General features: G+C 50.6%; 1 protein-coding gene across 1 annotated transcript in view; it reads right to left on the bottom strand.

Moving 5' to 3' along the window:
• nrcama (neuronal cell adhesion molecule a) overlaps positions 1-17,500 on the bottom strand; it is a gene marked incomplete at both ends in the record, with an annotated part of 41,367 nt that overhangs the window by 5,903 nt on the left and 17,964 nt on the right. The window contains 18 exons of the mRNA XM_080538122.1: positions 625-780; positions 2,044-2,166; positions 3,313-3,375; positions 6,576-6,752; positions 7,320-7,442; positions 8,114-8,291; positions 8,361-8,399; positions 9,314-9,429; positions 10,629-10,857; positions 11,698-11,768; positions 12,529-12,726; positions 13,062-13,163; positions 13,673-13,702; positions 14,086-14,210; positions 15,518-15,665; positions 16,366-16,532; positions 16,818-16,929; positions 17,283-17,426. Of these exons, the coding sequence (XP_080394248.1) occupies positions 625-780; positions 2,044-2,166; positions 3,313-3,375; positions 6,576-6,752; positions 7,320-7,442; positions 8,114-8,291; positions 8,361-8,399; positions 9,314-9,429; positions 10,629-10,857; positions 11,698-11,768; positions 12,529-12,726; positions 13,062-13,163; positions 13,673-13,702; positions 14,086-14,210; positions 15,518-15,665; positions 16,366-16,532; positions 16,818-16,929; positions 17,283-17,426 (2,301 nt within the window). The remainder of the gene's footprint in view (positions 1-624; positions 781-2,043; positions 2,167-3,312; positions 3,376-6,575; positions 6,753-7,319; positions 7,443-8,113; positions 8,292-8,360; positions 8,400-9,313; positions 9,430-10,628; positions 10,858-11,697; positions 11,769-12,528; positions 12,727-13,061; positions 13,164-13,672; positions 13,703-14,085; positions 14,211-15,517; positions 15,666-16,365; positions 16,533-16,817; positions 16,930-17,282; positions 17,427-17,500) is intronic.

The following is a 17,500-nucleotide window of genomic DNA, read 5'->3' as shown; positions in this document are numbered from 1 at the left end:
CTACATTACAGCTATCACACACACACACACACACACACACACACACACACACACACACACACACACACACACACACACACACACACACACACACTCACTCACTCACTCACTCACTCACTCATGAAGTTTCTTATCTTGAGATGAGGATGATGGGAGAATGATGCAGGCAAAAAAAAAAAACTACAACATCCAACCCCCCCCCCCAAAAAACTACAACATCCAACCCCCCCCCCCCCCCAAAGAAAACAAGAACCACCCCCCCCCCCAAAAAAAACTACAAGAACCACCCCCCCCCCCAAAAAAAACCCTACAAGAACCCCCCCCCCCCAAAAAAAACCCTACAAGAACCACCCCCCTCAAAAAAAAAAAAACTACAAGAACCAAACCCCCCCCCCCCAAGAAAAACTACTATGACGAAGATCTGGTCAAACTGGTGACGTTTCTTATCTTGAGATGAGGATGATGGGAGAGTGATGCAGGCAACTAAAACAGCACCAAAAAACTACCAAAACACCCAACAAAAAAAAACTACAAGCACCATCCACCACTGCGGCGGAGCTCTGCCAGGGTCTCCTGCCAGGGCCTCATGCCAGGGCCTCATGCCAGGGCCTCGTGCCGCCTCACCTGGTAGCATGATTAAGATATCCTCAGTGGTGAGAAGCACCCCGTCTGCCTGGTCCCTGGCCACCACGCGCACCCTGTAGGGCGTAGCAGGCCTCAGCCCCTTTATCAGGAGGCTCTGGGACCCGTTCACATACTCCCTCTTCCACTCCTCTTTACCTGGAACGGAGGGGTGGACAGTCAACGGAGGAGGGGGGGGGTGGAACGGAGGGGTGGAGAGTCGACGGAGGGGTGGACAGTCAACGGAGGGGGGGGGGGTGGAACGGAGGGGGGGGGGTGGAACGGAGGGGGGGAGAGTCAACGGAGGGGTGGAGAGTCAACGGAGAGGGGGAGAGTCAACGGAGGGGTGGACAGTCAACGGATGGGGGAGAGTCAACGGAGAGGGGGAGAGTCAACGGAGGGGTGGACAGTCAACGGAGGAGTGGACAGTCAACGGAGGGGTGGACAGTCTACGAAGGGGTGGGAGAGTCAACGGAGGGGTGGACAGTCAACGAAGGGGGGGGAGAGTCAACGGAGGGGTGGACAGTCAACGAAGGGGGGGGAGAGTCAACGGAGGGGGTGAGAGTCAACGTGTGGAGCGTAGGGGGGAGGATGACAATGATAATGATGATGATGATGATGATGAGGATCATGGTGATGATGATGAGGAGGAGGAGGGTGATGATGATGATGATGATGGTGAGGATGGTGATGATGATGATGAGGAGGAGGAGGGGGAGGAAGAGGATGATGATGATGATGGTGATGATGGTGATGATGATGATGATGAGGAGGAGGAGGAGGAAGAGGATCAGGATGATGATGATGAGGAGGGGGAGGAGGAAGAGGAGGAGGGGGTGGAGGAGGATGATGATGATGATGATGATGATGAGGAGAGGGAGGAAGAGGATGATGATGATGATGATGATGAGGATGATGATAATTATTAATCTCTGCTTCTTCCTACTCATTTTCGGACATGTTAAGTAAATAGTGTTTTTTGTTTTGTTTTGTTTTTTCTTGTTTTTGTTTTGTTTTTTCTTGTTTTTGTTTTGTTTTTTCTTGTTATAACTATTTCTTTTTTCACATGTTCGAAATAAAGCTTTCATTCATTCATTCATTCATTCATGATGATGAAGATGAGGAGGAGGTGGAGGAAGGGGATTATGATGATGATGATGAGGAGGGGGAGGAAGAGGATGAGGATGATGATGAGGATGAGGATGATGAAAACTCTTCGTCCGACGAAGAGGTGATGGCATGAAGTTTATGAGGCGATGTATCAACAACACGCTAATTTTACAATAATACGTACACTAATTTAATTTGTATACGTTGTTTTTTAATCATAATAATTCATAATCATTTGATATATACGCATACGGATGGCGGCGGGTAAGGATGCGGGGTGGAAAAATGAAACATATCTTAAGAGGTTCTTACTGTTGTCTACTATATACTCCACGTAAACGTTCTTGTCGGGTCCGAAGTATTCCCAGCTGATCACGGCGCCGTCGTCCACCACGGAGGAATTCACGCTGCCGAACGCCGGAGCGATCGGATGGACTGAGGAGGCCGCACGGGACACAACACACACCGGTGAGCCACACGGATTGGATGACGACAAAGACATAGTCCCCTCTACCTGTCTATGCTTTCCTCATCTCTCCTCTCTTCTTCCCTTCTCTCCTCTCCTCTGCTCTGCTCCGCTCTCCTCTCCTCCCCTCTCCTCTCTTCTCCTCTCCTCTCCTCTCCCCTCCCCCCCCTCCTCTCCTCTCCTCTCTTCTCTCCTGGCCTATCCTCTCCTCGCCTCTCCTCTCTTCTCCTCTCCTGGCCTCTCCTCTCCTCACCCCTTCTCTCCTGTCCTCTCCTCTCCCCTCCTCTCCTCTCCCCTCCCCTCCTCTCCTCTCCTCTCCTCCTCTCCTCTCCTCTCCTCTCCTCTCCCCTCCCCTCCCCTCCTCTCCTCTCCTCTCCTCCCCTCCTCTCCTCTCCCCTCCCCTCCTCTCCTCCTCTCCTCTCCTCTCCCCTCCCCTCCTCTCCTCTCCTCCCCTCCCCTCCTCTCCTCTCCCCTCCCCTCCCCTCCTCTCCTCCTCCTCTCCTCTCCTCTCCTCCCCTCCTCTCCTCTCCTCTCCTCTCCTCTCCTCATCATCTCCTCTCCTCTCCTCTCCTCTCCACTCCCCTCCCCTCCTCTCCTCCTCTCCTCTCCTCCTCCTCTCCTCTCCTCTCCTCTCCTCTCCTCTCCTCTCCCCTCCCCTCCTCTCCTCTCTTCTCCTTTAGGATAGCCATAGTCTGCAGAGTTGGAATTCGAGACGGTTGTGTGGAAGACCGAGGCCAAATGATGTCATGTATTTCTAGATAATCACCAGTAGAGGGCGTGAGTTTCATATGTAAAGATATTCTACCAGTTTATTTCCCAAACAAAAATATGTCCTTTTCATGGTTATAAAGACTATGATGCTGACCAATACTGTTAAAAGTTATACCACAGAGAGAGAGAGAGAGAGAAAAAGAGAGAGAGAGGGAGAGAGAGACAATGTTTGAACACTGAAAAATACCTTTGTGCATAGATACTGTATACAAACACAGAGAGAGAGAGAGAGAGAGAGAGAGAGAGAGAGAGAGAGAGAGAGAAAGGGAAAGAGAGAGTTTATGGGGGAAGAAAGAAAGAAAGAGAGAGAGGCGAGGGGGGGGGGTCACAGTGAAAGTCTGTACCCTTGTGAAACGCTTGCAGAGATTGAGTGATGGGAGAGGTTGGATGGGGGGGCTCTGTGTGGCCTGGAGGAACACACACAACAAACACAATGACAACAACAACAACAACAACATACAGTACACAACCATCACCAGTAGAAGAGCTTTAGTAAGTCATCAACGTGCAACATCGTACGCTGCTGTTCACCCCCGGTCTTGGCGTGCAGGGTTTTGCTCCAGCCTATACTAGCACACACTCACCTAATCTGATTAGTCACCGGCTCACTTCCGGGTCCCTCCTGAGAGTGGGGAATCGAACCAGCGACCTACTGATGCTGCTGGCTGGCCTCTCTAACCTCTAAGCCCTAGGCTACCTGCCTCTCTAACCTCTAACCCCTAGGCTGCCTGCCTCTCTAACCTCTAACACCTAGGATACCTGCCACGCCAACAACGCAGGTGTGTTCACATTTTACATTAACATTTTTACAATTTTAGCAGACGCTTTGATCCAAAGCGACTTACAATTACAGATCACAGGGACAGTCTCCTCGGAGTAACTTATAGGGCTAAGTGTCTTACTCAAGGGCACACCAGTGGTGGTGTTCCCAGGTCTTACTCAAGGGCACACCAGTGGTGGTGTTCCCAGGTGGGATTTGAACTCATGAATGATCACCTGATCACCAAGAAGTCCAACTCACTATCCCCTTGGCCACCACTATCCCGCCACTGTGTTCGTGCTAGGCTGGAGCAAAAAGACCCTCTCACACAGCCTGGGGGGGGGGGGGGGGTCCAGGGTTGAAGAGCAGCGTTAGAGCAGGTTAGAGCGTTAGTCATGCTGGAAGCCTGATGGGTCACATGCATATATTAGTTACGATGAGATCATAGACGGAAGAGGGGGGGGGGGAAGAATGAAAGGATGAAATACGGTGCGTGATCAACGTGGTAGATATACGTTTAGACGGTCTCGTGATCCGTCTCTGAGAGTGACAGGCAGGAAGTTGACTTCCTTCACTTCCTGGTTCCTGCATACTTACAGTACATGGCTTCCTGTCTGCTCACACCGGGGAGAGGCTGGCGGAGGCCGGAGGTTCGTTGTGACGCACGGAACGGAATTACAACGTGCATTACAACGAGCCCGTCCTCCGATTTATTTTCGACCTCCACCAGCCTCCCCCTGGCTCACACAGGATGGTAGAGGCTATGCTAAGCTAGCTCAGAAGCTATCCTTCTGATGATGCTGCGTGCTTCCTGTGTCGCTACGCCTCTGAGCTAGCCTAGCCTACTGAGCTAGCCTAGCCTACTGATCTGATGGTGGCGGAGGAAGGCGCATGCAGACCCCCCCCCCCCCCCCCCACCCCCCCAGTGTCCTGGGTGGACTAAGTCATATGTGACAGCAGCTGGTGAAACCGGGAACAAGTCGCCAACCGACGGACCGTTCAGGACTTTTATTGTGAAAGATGTAAATAGATTTCAGCGTTGTTGGAAATCCCAACACAAACTCGCTAGTCGAGCCAAACACATTGCAAATGCAACGGATTGGGTGAGTAATCCCCACTGCTACCTAGTTAACTATAACAGTACTTTACATTGTTAGCAGGCTCACAAAACAAGCTGTGTTAGTTGACTAGCGAGTTGTGTCGTTGATTTTTTTCAACCACGCGGAAATGTATTGACATTTTTTTAAAAGTCAGAACATTTTGATAGGCTCCCGACTTGTTCCTGGTTTCACCAGCTGCTGTCACATATCTGGTTCTGGTGCGGTGTTTATGACATGCAGGTAAGAGGTAGAACCGTCAACCAGGGTTGGCTGGACGTGCTAACAAAATGGCCGTTGTTGTATCTGGTGTTCTAACATGCAGACGCTTAAAAATGGCTGCCAGTATAGGTGGTGTTCTATACATGCAGACGCTTCCGTTGGGAAACTCAGTTTACCTTTACCCACTTCTACTGTGGGCTGCTGAAGAAGGACTGGAGAGAGGAGAAGAGAAGAGAAGAGAGAGAGACAGAGGGGGAGGGGGGAGTAGAGAAGAGAAGAGAAGAGAGAGAGACAGAGGGGGAGGGGGGAGTAGAGAAGAGAAGGGAAGAGAAGGGAAGAAGAGAGGAGAGAGAGATAGAGGGGGAGGGGGGAGTAGAGAAGAGAAGAGAAGAGAGAGAGACAGAAGGGGAGGGGGGAGTAGAGAAGAGAAGAGAAGAGAGAGAGATAGAGGGGTAGGGGGGAGTAGAGAAGAGAAGGGAAGAAGAGAGGAGCGGTGAGGTGAGGAGAGAAGAGACAGGCAGAGGGGATATAAGTAAAGTAGAGTTATAAAATAGTCCCGTTAGGACCTGAAAAGATTTGATCTTAGATATACATGTTATTCCTCATCCTCACCACAAGGGGCAGTCTAACCACATGTAACAATGTGGAAGAGCTTCACATGCGACATGAAATCTGTGTTATTATTATTACTATTGTCAACATTGTTACTCCACTACAAGGTGCACATGGACACAGTCCAAGGTCATTTGATTCATCTGATGAAATTCACGAAAGAGAAAGAGAACCACAACTCCCATGATGCAACGGGGTATCATTTCACATGGGTGATGATTGAGCAGAAAGCTAACTTTCTCAACTTTTCAAAGAAGAAGAGATAGCCCTGCGCAGAGCACTATGTGTGTGTGTGTGTGTGTGTCTGTCTATGCATGTGTGTCTGTGTGTGTGTGTGTGTCTGTCTGTGCGTGTGTGTGTGTGCGTCCGTGTGTCTATCTGTCTGTCTGCGTGCGTGCGTGCGTGTCTGTCTGTCTGTCTGTACGTGTGTCTGTGTGTGTGTCTGTCTGCGTGCGTGCGTGTCTGTCTGTCTGTCTGTCTGTGCGTGTGTGTCTGTGTGTGTCTGTGTGTGTGTCTGTCTGCGTGCGTGCGTGTCTGCCTGTGCGTGTGTGTCTGTGTCTGTCTGTGCGTGTGTGTCTGTGTGTCTGTCTGTGCATGTGTGTCTGTGTGTCTGTGTCTGTCTGTGCGTGCGTGTGTTTGTCTGTGCGTGCGTGTGTGTGTCTGTCTGTGTGTGTGTGTCTGTCTGTCTGTGTGTGTGTGTGTGTGTGTGTCTGTCTGTGTGTGTGTGTGTGCGTGCGTGCGTGTCTGTCTGTGCGTGCGTGTGTGTGCGTGTGTGTCCGTGTGTGGTGTCTGTGTGTGTGTGTGTCTCTGCGTCTGTCTCTGCGTGTGTGTGTGTGTGTCTCTGCGTCTGTCTCTGCGTGTGTGTGTGTGTGTGTGTGTGTGTGTGTGTGTGTATTACAGTGTGTGTCTAACTCACATTCGTCCATGACGGTGATGGCCTCCTGAGTGATGGTGGGTCCAGAGCCCCTGCTGGTCCGGGCGTTGAAGGTGAACCTGTAGCGCGTGCTATACCGCAGGTTGGGCAGCGTGGCAGTGCTCTGATTGGCCAGGAAGGTCAGCTCCTCCACCGGACCCAGATCACTGGTGCTGTTGACTGGAGGGACACACACACACACACACACACACAGACACACACACACACAGACGCAGAGACAGACACACACACACACACACAGATGCACGGACGCACACACACACACACACACACACACACGCACACACACACGCACACACACACGGACACACACGCAGACACCACACACACACACACACACACACACACAGAGAGACACACAGACACACACACAGACAGACACACACACACATGTTTGAGACAGTTTGAGACGCATCAGGGGACAGACACAGCCCACCATCTTTAACACACTCATACATGAGAATGGGAATCGATAACCGATTCCAGTTGAGAACCGGTAACAAATTGTTCGATCCATCAGAATCGTACGCCTCCAAGGTTATCGATTCCTTTTATCGATGCCGGCATGTTTGTCTGACAGTTGTACGTTGCAGAAACTCCTGTGTCATGACGTCAGACTGTGGTGTAGTATGGGCATGGACGTTTTATTTAGTCTCAACAAGGACAGTATTCAAACACAGCATACACACACACACACACACACACACACACACAGTAGAAGCTCACCTGGCTGGTATTTGAGGGTGTAGCCGGTGAGGCGGCCATTGTTGTCCTGGGGGGGTCCCCACTCCAGGGTCAGGGAGTCCACGCTGGGGTTGGTGACACGCAGGAAGGAGGGCGGCCCGGGGACTGTTACACACACATTTAATATCTTTATTTGCGTTCACATTTTACAATAAAATTCTTGAACACAAACAGTATTAGTTGCACCAGCATAGGACACTCGATAATTCAAGCTTTACAATCTGTCTATGGGTACAGGTAGCAGCGTCTCCTCCATATGTGGCGGCTGCCAATTATTGCAGATATTGAGCAGAATTTTGCCACGGCCTTTGCTTTAGGCACACACACACACACACACACACACACAAGGCAAGGCACATTTATTTGTATAGCACATTTCATACAACTGCAGCAATTCAAAGTGCTTTACATACAGCATTAATATTTTCAGGGTTTGGGCCTGTTTGATTTCTTCAGGGAGTTTGTTCCAGGAGCATGCGGCAGCGTGACTGAAAGCTGCTGCACCATGTTTTGTTTTCACTCTTGGAATGATTAGCTGATTAGTCTCAGCTGACCTTAGGGGCCTTGCCTATTGGAATATAGGGTGGGAGGAGATCTGATATGTATTTTGGTCCAAGACCTTTTTGTGATTTGTATGTAATTAGGAGTACTTTGAATCCAATTCTCTGAGAGACTGGTAGCCAGTGTAGAGAGCTCAGGATTGGTGTAATGTGTTCAAACGTCTTTGTTTTTATTAGGACCCTAGGCCACACACACACCCACAGACACGTCCCTACCTCCTTCGGGGGTCTGGAAGGGCAGGTCTGGGGTGGGGGGCCCGTCCCCCCGGCCGTTGACCACCCTGACGTTGAGGCTGTAGAGGCTGTAGGGCAGCAGGCCCGGTAGGCGCCCCTGGCTCAGGTTCCCCTGGAACGACAGCTGCTGCGCCTCCTCCTGCTGTACCTCCTCCTCCTTCTGCACCTCCCCCCCCTCACCCCGCGCCTCCACCCCCTCCCCCTCCCCCTGCTCCCCCCCGTGGAACACCTGCTGCTGCTGCAGGCTCCGCTCGCGCCAGTAGGACACCTGGGATGGACACACACACACACACACACACACACACACAGCTATCAATGCAGTTGTCAAGCCTTTACTAAAAAAAAAACGTATAGGAATAGGAAGTATAGGAAAGATAATTTAAATGGCTGCCCACGAACAACGTAGCGACGTAACAACGTATTATTTGACCCTGAATGATCTCTTTGATGACTTTCAATCAGGCTTTCGCCCCCTACATAGCACTGAAACGGCTCTTATCAAGGTCCTTAATGACATTCGTGTAAACACAGACTCTCAAATCTCAGTTTTAGTACTACTAGCCTTTGACACAGTAGACCACAACATTCTAATAGATAGACTAAAAACCTGGGTAGGACTTTCGGGCACTGCCTTAGACTGGTTTAGATCCTACCTCCAGGACAGAAGCTACTATGTCTCCATTTGCAACTTTGTGTCCGACCAAATTAAAATGACATGTGGGGTTCCACAAGGATCAATCCTTGGCCCCCTTCTATTCAATCTCTACATGCTTCCATTGGGACACATCATAAAAAAGAACTAAATTGCCTACCACAATTATGCGGATGACACTCAAATGTACATAGCCCTCTCACCAAACAACTACAGTCCCATCGACAATCTCTGGAATTGCACTGAACAAATCATCACGCCTGGATGACACAAAACTTCCTTCAACTAAAGGACAAAACTGAAATAATCGTATTCGGTGCACCTAACAAAAGATCGAAAGTCAGTGCAAAACCTGATTCTCTCTCTCTTCAAACTAAAAAACAGAAATCTTGGTGTAATTTTAGACTCTGATCTAAACTTCAACAGCCACATGAACTCGATAATTAAATCCAAATAAATAACACATTCATAATTCACAATTGTCCAGTATTATGCCAGGTCCCCCCCTGTGGCGGTGAGCGGTACTGCACCTTGTACCCCTGCAGCCTGCCCCTGACCGTATCCATGGTGACGGGGTCCCAGTGCACCTCGGCCAGGGTGCCATTCTGGACCACGACCCGCACGTTCACTGGTGGTGACATGGGAACTGGGGAGGGGGGAGAGGGAGAGAGAGAAAGAGAGAGTTTAAACACTGGAATACCTGCGTGCATAGAACTGTATACAAATATCCACCTACAGTCCTCTCCACCACCCCTCCCTCTCCACTCCTCCCTCTCTCCACCCCTCCCTCTCTCCATCCCTCTCCTCCAACCTCCCCCTATCCCCCCCCCTCCTCTACTCACAGTCCTCTCCAGAGTGGCCCAGCACCAGCTCTCCATTTACATTTACATTTTTGGCATTTAGCAGACGCCTTATTCCAAAGCGACTTACAATCAATACATTTGAATACTAAGCATGTGAATCAGCAGTCCACTATTCGTTGCAGGAAGAGTACTCTAGCTCGGGCCCGGGGCCACTGATAGGAGGAAAAACCTTCTTCCTATCGCCTTCTACTAAAACTTTTTTTTTTATATTACTGGAGAAACTGAGAAACAGTACAAGGGGGGCAGTAGAAGTTCTTAGGGACACAGTAGAGGGGAAAGCGGGTGTCTTTAGGAGACGTAGTGGTGAGGGTCAGAAGATGTCTCAGGAGGAGCAGTTAAGATGTAACCTGAAGAGATGGGTCTTCAGTCTACGACGGAAGATGGGTAGTGACTCTGCCGTTCTGACAGCCGTGGGGAGCTCATTCCACCAGCGGGGAGCCAGTGTTGTGAAGAGACGTGATCGGGCAGCCCGACTGCTGTGTAGAGGAGGTGGGGCCAGTCGGCCAGCCGAGGTGGAGGAACGGAGTGAGCGGGCAGGGGTTTGGGGGGTTACCATTTCCTTCAGGTAGGCAGGGGCTGTCCCTTTAGCTGCCTGGTATGCAAGCACCAGGGTCTTGAATCTGATGCGAGCTGCTATCGGGAGCCAGTGCAGGGTGCGAAGGAGAGGGGTGACATGCGAGTATTTGGGGAGGTTGAATACCAGCCGGGCAGCAGCATTCTGGATGAGCTGCAGAGGTCTAATGGCTGAAGCGCTCCATCCCTCTCTTCCCCCCCCCTTCTCACCCCTCTCCCCCCCGCCTCCATACTCACAGTCCTCTCCCCCCCCCCGCCCCCCTCCATACTCACAGTCCTCTCCCCCCCCCCCGCCCCCCTCCATACTCACAGTCCTCTCCCCCCCCCCCGCCCCCCTCCATACTCACAGTCCTCTCCCCGCCCCCCTCCATACTCACAGTCCCCCCCCCCCGCCCCCCTCCATACTCACAGTCCTCTCCGGAGTGGCCCAGCACCAGCTCAGGCTCGGGGGCGTTGCCGTAGTCGTTCAGGGCCTGAACTTTGACCTCGTAGGGGGCGAAGGTGGGCGTGCCAGACACCACATACTTGGACACATTGGCCAGCGTCTCTGACGACCACTCCTCCTGGTCCTCGTCACGCAGGCGCCACTGGACCTTGTACTGCAGGCCCGGCCCGTTGGACTGGAGCCCTGACAACTCCTGGGGGAGGGAGGGGGGGGAGAGGAGGGGAGAAGAGAGGGGGGGGAGAGGAGGGGAGAAGTGAAGGAAAAGGGAGGGGAGAGGAGATGGGAGAGGGACGGGGAGGGGAGGGGAGAGGAGAGAGGAGGGAGGAGGAGAGGGGAGGGAGAGGAGGGGGGAGGAGGAGGGGAGAGGAGAGGGGGAGGGAGGGAGAGGAGGGGAGAGGGGAGAGTTAAGTACAGTACAGTAGAGCAGAAAGGAATGTTGAAGAGGCAGCAGATAGAAGTGTAGGTTAGGGTTAGGGTCAGAGGTTATGGCTAGATGTAAGGTTAGATGTATAGATTAGGGTTCATATACTGTATATAAGTTACTAGTCCATATGTTTATATGTTAATAAAAGTACACAGTTACATGCTAACTCACCCCTGTCTATACACCCCCCTGTGAATAGGCCATATACATATAGTGTATAGAAGTATAGAAGTTAACATAATAGATACATACTCAGATGCCTACCGATCACTTATTCCCCTATTTATATCCCCCCTATTTATGTCTATTTATGTCTCATTCTTGTTTTTTATTATCTTAGGACTGTGTTGATTGTTAGCACCTAGGGTTTGCATTTAAATGTCATTGTACCTGTTACAATGACAATAAAGATCATTCATTCATTCATTCATAGAGTGTAGGGTTAGGGTGTAGAGTGTAGGGTTAGGGTGTAGGGTGTAGGTTAGGGTTAGGGTTCGGGTCAGAGGTTAGGGTTAGACGTATCGAGTGTAGGGTTAGGGTTCGGGTCAGAGGTTAGGGTTAGACGTATCGAGTGTAGGGTTAGGGTCAGGTCAGAGGTGAAGGGTTCACCTTCCAGGAGATGACCATGTTGTCCCTCTCCGTCCCCAGACCCTGGACCTCTGAGGGGTTGTCATCTGGAGCTGAGAGACAGAGACACAGAGACACAGAGACACAGAGACAGACACAGAGACACAGAGACACAGAGACACAGAGACAGACACAGAGACACAGAGACAACATCTTGAGAGGTTTGATCAAATAAAACTGAACTAAAACCGTGTGAACGAACAATATGTCAGAGATGTCGTGGGTTGTCAGAGAGAGGGTCAGTTTGTGTGTGTGTATGTGTCTGTGTGTGTATGTCAATTTTGCAAAATGATGGCTCAGTTGTGGTGCGTAACGCTGCGTGCGTGCGTCATTCCACTTCATGGATGACAACGAGCCCGTCCTCCGATGTCTAAACCAGCCTCTCCTTAATTGCCGCTGCTATGCAAATATAGTCCTATAGTCGCAGAAGGATTTGGTTGTGAAGTATGCACGAGGCGACCACCACCTATCAGGATAACAGCACAACCCCCCCCCCCTCTCAGACGAACGCCGATCGTGGCGAGAAATACCCGCCCGGTTTGGTCACACACTATTCATTTTCATTAGAAAAATATAATTCCCTTGCACTTGCGGTTTTCTTCATTTGCTCTGGTCCCTACCAATGTTGAGACCAAACCTACTCCCTTGGTGTGTGTGTGTGTGTGTGTGTGTGTTCTTACGGGCTGAGCTGGTCCGGTACTGCTGGGAGGGCTGGCTGTGTGTGTGTTTGTGTGTGTGTGTGTGTGTGTGTGTGTTTGTGTGTGTGTGTGTGTGTGTGTGTGTGTGTGTGTGTGTGTGTGTGTGTGTCCTTACGGGCGGGGCTGGTCCGGTACTGCTGGGAGGGCAGGCTGGGGGCGCTGAGGCCCACCTCGTTGAGGGCCAGAACCCTGAAACAGTAGTAGACGTAGGGGGACAGGCCCAGCCGGGCCGTGGTGCTGGACCCAGTCACTGACGTCAGGTTGTGCCACACCTTTGCCTGGTGGAGCACGTCCTCGTACTGGACCAGGAACACTGGGGGAGGGGGGGGGGGGAGGAGAGGGAGGAGGAGGAGGAGGAGAGGGGGGGGTTAGGGGGTTAGAGCCTCTGTCATTTTAGCCTAGCTAGTGGAGACAGTGTGTGTGCCTGCGTGCATGCGTACATGTGTAGATAGATAGGATGGATGGATAGAGAGAGAGAGAGACAGAGACAGAGAGCTGGATGGATAGATAGATAGATAGATAGATAGATAGATAGATAGATAGATAGTTAGATAGATAGATAGATAGATAGATAGATAGATAGATACCTAGTGGAGTGTGTGTGTGTGTGTGTGTGTGTGTGTGTGTGTGTGTGTGTGTGGTGCCTACTCTGCGTGGGGCTGTTGTGTTCGTCTCCTGGTACCCAGCTCAGCTGGACGCTCCGCTCCTTCTGGTCCGTCAGCTCCAGGTCAGTGGGGGCGTCCGGTTCCTCTGAAACACAACACGGAGACCCTCGGTAACCACGGAGACCCTCGGTAACCATGGAGATCCTCGGTAACCATGGAGAATCTCTGTCACAAACACCATCTGCTTACAGTATGTTATTGACGGAGTAAAGCATGCTTGAACAAAATGTGAACAAAATGCGGGAACAAGTTGGCAACCAATGAAAATGTTCAGACTTTTATTCTGGAAAATGTAAATACATGTCAACGTTGTTGAAAATCAACAAAACACTCGCTAGTCAAGCCAAAACATTGCGATGCTATGGATTCGGTGAGTAATCCCCACTGCTCTACACTAACTACTGTAGGTAGTAGTGGGGATTACTCACCCAAACCATTGCATGGAAATGTGAACAAACATGCGAACAAAATGGACGACAATACTGCAGTGTGGGTTAGAGCCAGCATTCACACATGGCTGAGGGAGTGGAGAGGATGACGAGGATGACGAGGATGACGAGGATGACGATGCTAAAGTGGCTAGTGTGTGTTTACCGTAGACCATAGCTGGAGTCGGAGTAGCCTCTGACAGATCGAGGGCGCGGGGTGAAAGGTTAAAGGTTAAAGGTTAAAGGCTAGCAACAGAGCATCGTTACGCTAAGAGAGGAGGTCAGTTCTGGTATATTTTAGTATTAACTGTCGTTACTCTTAGCTAGCCATCAAGGCCTCAAGTGTTACTGGAGAGGACAAGATTATACTGTGTTTATGACGGAATATTCTGTCATGTTAGAAACTATCAGGATAAAACTATTAAGAAAAAACTATCAGGATAAAGAAAGATGTTGATAGAGTTTGACAAGCTTGTCTACTTGGGGACAAAGATTCAGATATTCTACAGAGAGGGAGAGTAGAAAGCCAGAAGAATTGCGTTGCCAGGCAACAATGGTAAAGAGGACGACAACACCCACCTATAACCGTGAGCATGGCGCTGGCAGAGTCCTGGTCCAGGGTGGTGTTCATCACGCAGGTGTACGTCCCCTCGTCCTCCTCTGTCACGTCACGGATAGTCAGGCTGTCTGTGTCCACCACAAACCTGCACACACACACACACACACACACACACACACACACACACACACGCGCACACACACACACACACACACACACACACACACACACACACACACACACACACACACACATGAGGAGTGGTATCAGACATGTGTTACAATGGGTGTGTGTGTGTGTGTGTGTGTGTGTGTGTGTGTGTGTGTGTGTGTGTGTGCGCGCGTGCGTGCTCGTACGTGTGTGTGTGTGTGTATTGTATCTGTGTGTGTGTGTGTATCTATGTGTGTGTGTGTGTGTGTGTGTGTGTGTGTGTGTGCGTGCGTGTGTATCTATGTGTGTATGTGTGTGTGTGAGTGTGTGTATCTGTGTGTGTGTGTGTGTGTGTATCTACTAGGGGTGCAACGGTTCTCGTTTTTTTACGGACGGTTCGCCTTCCACGGTTCAATACACTAGTGAACCGTGCAGGTTTTCGGTGTCTGCTCAAAAGTTTGTTCATTGCGAGCGGAGTTGAGAACATGGAAACAGTTTGAGGAAGCCCCGGGATTGCTACAAATCTGCTTTGTGGGGTCATTCATTCTGGTTTTGGCATTGAATACAGCGATGAGGGAATGAAAACAGTGAACAGAAATGCGTGTCGCAGAAATGCTTCACGCATGTCGTATAAGCGCATAATAATTATGCGCACAATGGGCTACAGCTGGTACAGCTCTCATAGCTTAAGTGCATTTTTTACTTTCATTTCTATCTTTCCTATACCAGTCGTCAAGAGGCACATTTGTGACTGTAGTTGGTGAAACCGTAAACCACTCGCATACGTGACACCGCTAAAACACAGCTCTATTAATATGTATACTTTGTGGAATGGATTCATTGGCTATCGGTAATCGGCTATCGGTTTACCTGGCTTGTAAATATACTTTAGTTTTAGGACGTGTTCAAAAGCAAGGACTGTGTGATTATCTAATTATGTGTAGTTATGTGTTTTTAGCATGTTGATGTTCTATCAGCATGTTGTGATGTTATTAAAATACAGTTTAGACCTTCGTAGCGCGCTGTGCTTTGTTAGCCGCTAGCTGTTAGCAGCGTTTGCTTCCGGTTTCCTGGATGACAGCCAGGTTAACCCTATACAGTATGTGCCTGAGGTCTAACAACATTCAAATGAGTCTAACTTCGTCGGATTTCAATGTATGACACGTCATTTGAAAGCTTACAATCTGTAGTTTCAGTACAAGTAATGTAGCCTACTGGCTTATGAAAAAACTGTCTGGTGTCACATTTGAAAGTGTTTTTGTTCTTTTTTGTTTTTGTGTGTGTGTGTGTGTGTGTGTGTACCTCTCGTCGTCAGGTATCTCCCCCTGGTCCTTCAGCCAGGTCATGGTGGGGGTCAGGCTGGGGTCGTGCTTCACCTTGCACTCGAACACGGCGTTCCTGCTCCTCTGCACCGCAATGTACTGAGGCTGCTGCAGGATGCGGGTGGGCTCTGGAGGGGGGGGGGGGGGGGAGGGAGGGAAGGAGAGAAAAACACTGTGAATCCAATACATACGTATGTACCTTCTCTACTGTGATTGGTCCATGTGGTTATACCTCAACTTACCCTAACCCTAACAACAACCCTAACCCTAACCCTATCTCACCTCTGGCGTGGTCATATCTCACCTTACCCTAACCCTGACAACAACCCTAACCCTATCTCACCTTTGACCTCTAGACAGACGTGGTCATATCTCACCTTACCCTAACCCTGACAACAACCCTAACCCTATCTCACCTTTGACCTCTAGGTAGACGTGGTCATATCTCACCTTACCCTAACCCTGACAACAACCCTAACCCTATCTCACCTTTGACCTCTAGGTAGACGTGGTTATATATTTCACCTTACCCTAACCCTATATATCTCACCTTTGACCTCCAGGTAGAGGTGGTCATATCTCACCTTTGACCTCCAGGTAGAGGTGGTCATATCTCACCTTTGACCTCCAGGTAGTGGTGGTCATATCTCACCTTTGACCTCCAGGTAAACATGGTCATATCTCACCCTTGACTTCCAGGTAGATGTGGTCATATATCTCACCTTTGACCTCCAGGTAGACATGGTCATATATCTCACCTTTGACCTCCAGGTAGACCTGGTCATATCTCACCATTGACCTCCAGGTAGAGGGGGTTCTATATCTCACCTTTGACCTCCAGGTAGACGTGGTTCTCGCGGGTGCCCAGGCTGTTGGTGGCCAGGCAGGTGTACTTGCCACTGTCCAGCGTCTGGGCCACGTGGATCTCCAGGGTGCCGTTCTCCCGGATGACGTAGGGGTCGCCGCTAAGGATGCTGGTCTGGCCGTCCTTGAACCTTCACAGGGGACAGGACAGAGTCACTTGGAATCGAATACAACTAAATGACTCACTACCTATCTTCCGCCATAGACTGAAGACCCTCATCTCTTCAGGCGAAATCTTGACTTGACCGCTTCGGATAAAGGTCTCAGTTCGGTCTCAGTTCGGTCCGATTCAATACAACTGAATGATTCAGTTCGGTTCAATAAAATCCAGCTAAATGATTCAGTTCAATTCAATACAACCGCATGATTCTCAGTTCAATTCAACCCCCCCCCCCCCACACCCCCCTCCTCCTCACCATGTGATGGTGGGTATGGGCGAGCCGAAAGAGGCACAGTCCAGGGAGGCGGGGCTGTTGGTGATGACCTGGTACAGGTTGTCAGGTGGGGTCAGGACCCTGGGGGCCTCCGCTGGGGGGGGGGGGGGGGGGGGAAGGGGGGGGCAGGGGGGTCAAGGGTCAACATGAGCTTCAGACATGACGGAGAAAACACTCATCTACAGGCGGGGGGGTAGAGAGAGAGGGGGGGGAGAGGGGGGGGGGAGAGAGAGAGAGAGAGAGAGAGAGAGAGGGGTAGAGAGAGAGAGGGGGGGAGAGAGAGAGAGAGCTTCCTCTAGGCTACCTGCCATCCCCAAGCTAGGGTAGGCTATGTTAGGCTAGACTAGGTTAGGCTAGGCTAAGGTATGCTAAGCTAGGCTAGGCTAAGCTAGGTTAGGTTAGGTTAGGCTAGGGTATGCTAAGCTAAGCTACACTAGGCTAACTCACCCAGCACGTTGACGAAAGCGTTGGCCAGCAGGTAGCCGAACTCGTTGGAGGCGTTGCACTGGTACACTGCGCTGGAGCCTGTCTGCACGTCTGACAGGATCACCGTGTCATCCTCCACCTTACGACTGGCGTCCTTGGGAGAGTCTGACACACACACACACACACACACACACACACACACAGAGACACACACACACAGACGGAGACACACACACAGA

Source organism: Nansenia antarctica, assembly GCF_963989245.1.
Source record: "Nansenia antarctica genome assembly, chromosome: 8".
Lineage (NCBI taxonomy): Eukaryota > Metazoa > Chordata > Actinopteri > Argentiniformes > Microstomatidae > Nansenia > Nansenia antarctica.
This window is presented reverse-complemented; position numbering and strand designations above follow the sequence as displayed.